The 8,026-nt window shown below is 56.3% G+C and overlaps 1 protein-coding gene across 1 annotated transcript; it reads right to left on the bottom strand.

Annotated features, from left to right (window-relative positions):
* Positions 1 to 5,049: 5,049 nt before the first annotated feature.
* On the bottom strand, positions 5,050 to 7,134 carry LOC114073154 (sepiapterin reductase-like). Its single transcript, XM_027910941.1, has 3 exons — positions 6,771 to 7,134; positions 5,590 to 5,880; positions 5,050 to 5,437 (listed from the first exon to the last, which is right to left on the bottom strand). The coding sequence occupies exons 1-3, from the start codon at positions 7,132 to 7,134 to the stop codon at positions 5,247 to 5,249; spliced, it is 846 nt and encodes a 281-aa protein (XP_027766742.1). The 3' UTR covers positions 5,050 to 5,246.
* Positions 7,135 to 8,026: the final 892 nt, after the last annotated feature.

Below are 8,026 nucleotides of genomic sequence, written 5' to 3'. Positions count from 1 at the left end.
GGGGGTGGGGGGGGGGGGGAGGATGATGGATGGGCTGCAGGTGATGGGAGCGGAGGAGGAGGAGGAGGAGGAGGAGGAGGAGGACGAGGGATAAGCTGATCCGAATTGGTGGCTTTGCTGGGGGGAAAGAGGAAGGGAGACGGTGCTGGGATGAGATGGTGCTGAGATGAGATGGTGTTGGGATGAGATGGTGTTGGGATGAGATGGTGTTGGGATGAGATGGTGTTGGGATGAGATGGTGTTGGGATGAGATGGTGTTGGGATGAGATGGTGTTGGGATGAGATGGTGTTGGGATGAGACAATGTCAGGATGAGACAATGTTCCCAAACCCCAGGGGAGGCACGGGAGCAGCTTGGCCACAACCTGCCTTCATCTTGACATCCAGCTTCTGGGAACTGGAAGAATAGGAAAAGGTGTAATGGGTACAGATTGGAAAAAGGGAAATTTAGGTTAAATAGTAGGAAAAAGTTCTTTACTGTGAAGGTCATGAGGCCCTGGCACAGGTTGCCCAGGGATGCTATGGATGCCCCAACCCTGGAAGTGTACAAAGCCAGGTTGGATAAGGCCTTGAGCAACCTGGTCTAGCAGAAGCTCTCCCTGCCCATGGCAAGGGATTGGCACTAAATGATCTTTAAGGCCCATTCCAAGCCCTGAACATTCTGTGATTCCATGATTTAGGGAAGGAGGCTTGAAGTGCACCTGGTTTTATCCCACATGTCTTGGCAGCAAGTGGGACAAAGCCTGCCTTTGGGGTGGTGTATAAAAAAAACCAGGGAAAGCTTCCTGTTTGTGGCAGCTCTTTCCCACCAGGATGGAGGTGCTGTTGGTCTGCAGAGCCTGGTTGGATCACCAGTCAGGGATCCAGAGCTGGTCCCAGCTTAGCTCCCATCCCAGTGAGTCCAGCTGCTCTGGCTGCACCAAATAAAGAGGGTTTAATTAATCACAGATCATTTCTGCCATGTCCCCCCCATTAACCTCCATAGCAGACTAAATAATAACTCATTAAAGGCATTTGAAGCTCACAGGAACAGCACAGTTTACCAGCAAACCAGCTGCTCTTTGGCTCTAAACTGGGTTAATCTGTCATTGCTCCTGCTGGACCAACAGGGCCCTTGTTACTCATTAAATGGCTCCTCCAGGGAACGTGAGTCATGGAACAGTTTGGGTTGGAAGGCACCTTAAAGATCATCTCGTTCCAACCCCTGCCATGGGCAGGGACACCTTGCACTAGCCCAGGTTGCTCCAAGCCCTGTCCAGCCTGGCCTTGGACACTTCCAGGGATCCAGGGGCAGCCACAGCTTCTCTGCCCAACCTGGGCCAGGGTCTCCCCACCCTCGAAGTAGAGAATCTCCTCCCAATATTCAATCTGACAGAATCACAGAATTATTTAAGTTGGAAAAGACCTCTGGGATCACTGAGTCCCCCCTGTGCCCCATCCCCACCCTGTCCCCCAGCCCAGAGCACTGAGTGCCACGGCCAGGCAGAACCTCCATGGTGGGGCTGGTCCAAACCCAGGGGACAGCGTCGAGGGGAGGTGAAGAAAAATGGGTCACTGGGCTGAGAGTGAGGACTGGAAAGAGGGACAGGAGGAGCAGGAATGTTCAGTCTCTTGGGAAGAGTCCATGAGAACGGTGCCAGCTCAGCAGAATCACCTTTGTTGTTCCAACCCTCTCAGGCTCAGTGAACACCCACCAAATCCCAGCCACATCCCCAAGAATTCCCTCCATTTGTGATTCCCTACATGTGTGATTTGTCTCACAGAGAGGTGGGAGCCTTTGGGATGGCTGGATGTGTCTCCACGGGCATCTCGGGGGGCTGTGCCCGCAGGATGGGGGGCCCTGTGTGGGAGGTGTGGGCACCACCAGACCTTTCCCCCCATCCCTGTGGGAGCACCTTTGACAGGAACAGCTCATTTACCTTTGGCCTTGGGGCAAAGGCAGCTCTTGTTTGTGAGCCAGGAGCTCGCTGGGCACTTGGAGTCCTGGCTGGAACACCCGAGCTCAGCATTTCTGCACGGGAAAATAAAGGTCATCTTCTCCCCTCTGCTGAGAAACCTTTAATAAGGGGCAGAGGGACCTGCCTGCAGCCTCTCACCACCCCCCACACCCGAGCCAGGGGCAGCCCAGGGCAGTGCCGAGATTTGGGGAGGTCACTGGTGAGCGCAGGTTTTAATTTGGGAGGCTTTGGGGGGGATTTAGGGGGCTCAGCCTCACCCCTGTCCCAGGGACCTGGTCACACTCACGGAAACAAAACCCCAGCAGTGACTTTGACTCCTTCCATAAACCTTTTCACCACAGGCACAAAGGGCACAGTGTGTCCCCTGACATGGGGAGGGGTTGCTGGGAGGGGTCCCCTGGGGACCTGGGGCCAGGCACTTGGGCGGTGTCACCTCTAAATGTCACTCAGATCCCTCCCTTCCTGCCCCAAACTGCTGTGCAGGCCATCCCAGGGGTTCTCTGTGCAGCACTTTATGGGATCTCACGGGTGGCACCTGCACAGCTTGTGCTTCAGCTCTCAGGCAGAAAAAGAGGGGAAAACAGTGGGAAAAGGGATAAAAATGCCCAGCACGGGATTTTACTACAGGAGGCAGAGTGGGAGCTGGGGAGGGGGCAGATCCACTTGGAATAATAACTCATGCCAGGCAGGATTTTGGGCTTGACAAGCCCCAGTTGGCCCCTGACAGGGAGAACAGAACCCCTGGCTCTGCCTGGGGTGGAAGAGACGAGGGATAATTTTGGGGTGACTCCCTTCAGCCACAGGGTTCAGGAGAAAGCACTGCCCAAATACTGGAGCTCCTTAGTCCTTTTGAATACACTTTGCCAGGTGAGCTGTGAGTTCCTGGAATTAGGAGAGCTCAAAACTTCTTTATTTTTAAACACCTTTTTTTTTTTTTTTTTCCCCCTCAGAATCAAGCCTCTGGAACGGCCTCATGGATCCAGGACATGGAGCATTAATTAAAAATATGAGTCTTCACAGGCATCAGTGATGAGCCGGTGCAGAGGCAGGAGAGGAGTCGGAGCTGGAATTCCTCTCCATCCCCGCACGACAATCCCGCGGCTTTTCCAGAGGCACCTTCCCGGCTGGTTCCGTTCCCCGGTCTCGGTGCGCCCTCCGCTGGTCACAGAAAACGCCGGGAAAGGGGAGAAAAAACATTTCGGGACGTTTTTGCCGCCGCGTTTCACAGCGCCCACAGGTGAGCAGGTGTCGGTGGGACCCGGGAGAGGGGATGCTGCTCCCTAGGGTGATACTGGTACCCAGGGGATGTTGGTATCCACAGTGTGCTGGTACCAGGAGATGCTGGTACCCAGGGGATGGGGGTACCCAGGCAATGCTGGGGCCCACAGGATGCCCCAGAAGTACCACTGTGATTTCCCCCAGGGCAGAGCTCTGCTCCTGGATCAGGGAATCACAAACCCAGCACACCCTTGGGGGTTACAGAGCGATGCCAGAGGGCAGGGACAGATGGGATATTGGGAAGGAATTGCTGGTTGGGAGGGTGGGCAGGCCCTGGCACAGGTTGGGCAGAGAAGCTGTGGCTGCCCCTGGATCCCTGGAAGTGTCCAAGGTCAGGTTGGAGCAATCTGGGCTGGTGGAAGGTGTCCCTGCCCATGGCAAGGGGTTGGAATTAGATGAGTTTGAAGGTCCCTTTCAACCCAAACCATTCTCTGAACTAAATCTGGTGTTTCAGCACTGATTTCATTATCAGGACAGAAGCACCCTGCTGGTTTCAGGTGGCACAGCCCCTCACACAGATGCTCCAAGAAGACCCACAGAGCTGCTGATACACCCCCAGACCCTGGAGGGTGGTCAGACCTCAAACAAGTATTCAGAGTCCAAAATACCCCTCCTTCATGGCTGCTTTTTATGCGTCTCACCCCCAAGAACCACCTGCATCTCCCACCTGGCTGGTTCCAAGTGGTCCCTGTCCCCCAGCACCCTCCCACCTCCTCCTGCAATAAAGGGCTCCTTGAGCCTTTTGGGAGAGGCTTTCACTGAAAATAAACACAGCACAGAGGGAAGATGAAACCAAGCAGCAGGGCTGGCTGGAGAGGAGGGTTTTATGAGCTTGACAGGATTAAATTAACATGGAATTAATGAAACGGCTCCAACGAACAGGAGTGCAAGAGGGCACAATGGTGCCTTGTTGGATGAAGTGCTTAACCCAGGATTTGTCCTCCCCCACTCCCAAGAATTCATCCACTTTTAAAAACACAGCAGAAAAGCCAGACCAGACAGGAAACTTTTAATGATCCAGGTGGACAAAATCTGAGACACAGGGCTGAGACAGAGGACTGCAGGAAGGGAGCACAGGGTGACACTTGGGCATTTCCAGGGCACACAGGGAGTGCCACTGTGCTTCAAAGCAGCTTTCCTGCATCAACACACTCTGCTGTCTAGAAGGGCAAGACTTTTCTGAGTCTGTGCCTCCTGGAATCTGGTGGGCAAATGACAATAAAACCCCACAAATAATCAGAAGGGCAATCCAGGAGGGGCTGAAGGCCCAGACCAAGGTTTGGACCCAGAACCTGCGAACAGGAGCATGGCATGAACTCAGGGCTGTGTCTTGGCTGTGCTCTGACCAGGTTTGTGTGAGCTGGTGACCCCAGCCAGGCACCCAAAATTCCCAGCTCCTCCAAGGCCAGCTCCCTCCCCCTCCTGGTGATTGGTGGATAAAACACTGGGACGGGCTTTGGTCCATGTCTTAACATTCAAAATTCACAGAGAGACAGTCCAAGGACTGTGGGAGGGTTTGGACAACCCACTGGTGAGCAGGGGATGGAGAGTGAGGGCTCTGGGGTGACATCCACCACCTCCAGCCCCAGGAATGGCTCTTCGGAGTCTCGCTCGGGCGCTCCTGTGGGGCAAAGGGGACAGACGTGGGGAGACTCAGATCTAACCCTGCTGCTGAGACTTTCTGGGGTGGCCAGAAGGGGCCTTTTTTTGCCTTGGTATCTCCCTGGCTCACTCCTGTGCAGGTTGAGTTTTAAACCTCCACGTCCATTCCCTTGGAAAATCCCCCTGTGCTCCTCCATCCCCAGGAGCTGAGGGATCCCTGCAGGGCTCAGCAGCAGTAACTGCCCCCCCAATCCCCACCAAGGCACCAGGAGTATTTACAAGGCACCCAGAGGTGCTTCTGAAAGCTTCCCAGGACTCAAACAGGGTCACCAACCACGCTGCAGACACCCAGGACGTGGCTCAGCAAGGAAGCAAAGCAGGAAGGCAAAGGGTTGGAGGTGACAGGAGTTCAGATGTCATAGAAATCCACGTGGGCTCCAGATTGGAAGGTGTCCTCCTCCAGGAGCTTCACCAGCTTCTGGGCTGACACAGTGCAGTCGATGAGCTTGCTGCTCTCCTGCAGGCTCTGGAAGAACCGACGCATCTCGAGGTCTCCCGTCTCGGTCCGGGCCAGGAGCTGCATGTCCGTGTCCAGAGGACCTGGGGGACAAAGCACCAAAACAGACATCACTCGAGCAGACAGGAAAATCCAGGGCTAATTTCCCCTCTGCTCCTGGCTTGGCTGCAGGAATCTTTTACTCCCCCCTCCCCCTCCCCAAAATCATCAGCAATCGCTGAGCTGCTCTGCTCACCTGGGGCGTAGCTGAGCACACGGACATCGGGCTCCTCCAGCGCCAGCACCTGGAACATCATCTCCCTGGCGGCCTTCCCGCTGCAGTACAGAGCCCAGCTCCTGAAGGGCTTCAGGGCACAGAGGGAGGAGATGTTCACCACGCTCCTGCGGCAGCCAGGCCGCTTCCCAAAGGCCTGCAGGGCCGTGGAGGTGAGGCAGAGCGCTGAGGTGACGTTGAAGGCGAGGTAGGCGTTGATCTCATCGGGGTCGGTGAGGTCCAGGAAGGATTTGGAGATGTCTCCCAGGGAGCCTAGAAATCATGGAATGGCGTGGGTGGGATGGACCTGAAGCTCGTCCAGTTCCACCTGTCCCTGCCACGGCCAGGGACACCTTCTACTAGATGAGGTTGCTCCAAGCCTTGTCCAACCTGGCCTTGGACAAATGAGTTAAGAGTTGCAGAGGGATTCAACAACACAGCACAGCCCTTTTGCTCCTACATTCCACGAGCAGCACAGACCAAAGCGTCCCTGGCAGCGTCCCACAGCAGCCTGAGGAGCTCAGCAAAGCCCAGCTCTGCTTTTGGGTCACCCACTGAACCAGCAGTGACACAGGACAGGGGCTTGCCCTGCCAAAACAAACAGCTCCCAACCTCTGGCCTGGGGTACAATGTCCCCACGGGCCACCCTGTGCCCTCCTGCGGGTCCCTCTTCATGACCAAACCACTGCAAGACCCAAGTCCCGGAGCACCTTTTCCCTACGGGAACACACCGTCTGATTTACAGGGTGGAAAAGGCACTAAAGGCATTAAAAGTGCAAGGTAGGACGGACAAGGCAGGGCTGGAAGTTGGTCTGAAGGTTTGTATTCGGGGGGCAGAGGGACAAGAGGGCACCCAGGTGGTCCAGGAACACAGGCAGGAGGTAAAACCTTACAAGAAACAGGTAAAACCTTACAAGCAACAGGTAAAATCTTGCGAGCAGCAAAGCCCCGGCAGCGACCTGCTCATCAAATGAATTATTGCAATAAAATGGGGTGAAATCCCCGCTGTTCTTGGGGTCATTTTACTCTTTCCCGTTACTCGCCGGCACCCAAAGCACCGACCAAGCCCCGGCGCTGCCGCTGCAGAGCCAAGGGCGGCCTTTGCGGGGCTGATCCCCGCTGTCCCGGGCGAGGACGGAGGGGACGGACGGAGGGGTCGTTACCGGCGTTGTTGACGAGGATCAGGCGGCCGAAGGGCTCTGCGGGCAGCACCTCCCGCAGGGCAGCGGTCGCCTTGCGCAGCCCGTCCTCGCAGCCCAGGTCCGCGGCCAGGCTGAGCACCCGCAGCTCGGTGTCCCCGGTGCCCCCGGTGCCCCCGGTGCCCCGCAGCTCGGCCGCCAGCTCCGCCAGCGGCTCGGCCGAGCGCGCCAGCAGCACCAGCAGCGAGCCCGGGCCCAGCCGCGGCGCCAGGAGCCGCGCCAGGCTGCGGCCGAAGCCGCGGGAAGCGCCGGTCACCACGCAGGCGGTGGCGGCCCAGCGCCCGTTCCCGGATCCCGCCGATCCCGCCGATCCCGATCCCGGCTCCATTCCCGGTGGGCAGCGCAGGGGGCCGTGGGAACGCCCCGACCCACGTGACCCGCCCCATTCATGGCCCCGCCGCGTCGTGAATGGGGACCCGCCCGCGCGCTCTGATTGGTCGCCGCCGGCGCCTCGCGTGGGCCGGGTGGGCGTGGCCAGGGCGGAGGGCGCCCCCTGCCGGCCGAGACGCGCGTGTGCAGCTTCCCCCGGGGAGTGGGATCGGGAATGGGATCGGGAATGGGATCGGGAAGGGGAACAGGTCCTGGAGCGCCGCCGCCCATGGGCTTTTCTCCAATACATATTTTTTCCCATATATTTTTTCCAACATATTTTCCAATTTTTTTAAATTCAATTTTTTAACATTTTATTTTAATTTTTCTTTTTTTTTTTTTTCCTCCGAGGGCGGATGTAAAGCCCCCCCCTCTCGTACCTCCCCAGCACTTCGCAGGACCACACACCGACAGAGCCTTGGCGCACCTTTCCCCTCTGCAATCCCCATTTCTGGCGCTCGGCACCGGCTTTTGGTGTAGGAAAAACTGCCCCCCCCCCCGATCCCAAAAAGTCCTGAAACCTTTTTCTAAAAATAAATATCTTTGTGCAAGAAGGGGCAGACAACTTCCAAAGAGTGGTTTTTACACGGGGTACCTGTTTTGCATGGAATTATCTGGCAGCCAGGCTTGTTTTCCCAGCTGTTAATTCCGAAGGCCAGATGGCGCCGGCAGGTAACGGGAGCGGGATTTCACTCAATTAAGCCGTCACAGACTGGGCTGAAACCCTCCAGCGTTCTAATAAAGCATTAAAAATTCATGGCGTGGCAAAAACCCAAGAGTGATATTTGTTTTGCTAAAGCAAATCTTACACATTCAGCGAAATTAAGATCATCAGCAAAAAAAAAAAAAAA

This window comes from Empidonax traillii, unplaced genomic scaffold, assembly GCF_003031625.1.
Source record: "Empidonax traillii isolate 1590-97213 ecotype Southwest subspecies unplaced genomic scaffold, ASM303162v1 scaffold5515:size8026, whole genome shotgun sequence".
Classification (NCBI taxonomy): Eukaryota; Metazoa; Chordata; class Aves; order Passeriformes; family Tyrannidae; genus Empidonax; species Empidonax traillii.
This window is presented reverse-complemented; position numbering and strand designations above follow the sequence as displayed.

Bases quoted from the DNA above. Each gene is read 5' to 3' on its own strand.
- LOC114073154 (XM_027910941.1), bottom strand. From the start codon at position 7,134: ATGGAGCCGGGATCGGGATCGGCGGGATCGGCGGGATCCGGGAACGGG. The intron at 5,881-6,770 runs GTAACGACCCCT...CATGATTTCTAG, and splicing joins GATCCTCGTCAACAACGCCG to GCTCCCTGGGAGACATCTCC. The intron at 5,438-5,589 runs GTGAGCAGAGCA...TTTGTCCCCCAG, and splicing joins TGTGCTCAGCTACGCCCCAG to GTCCTCTGGACACGGACATG.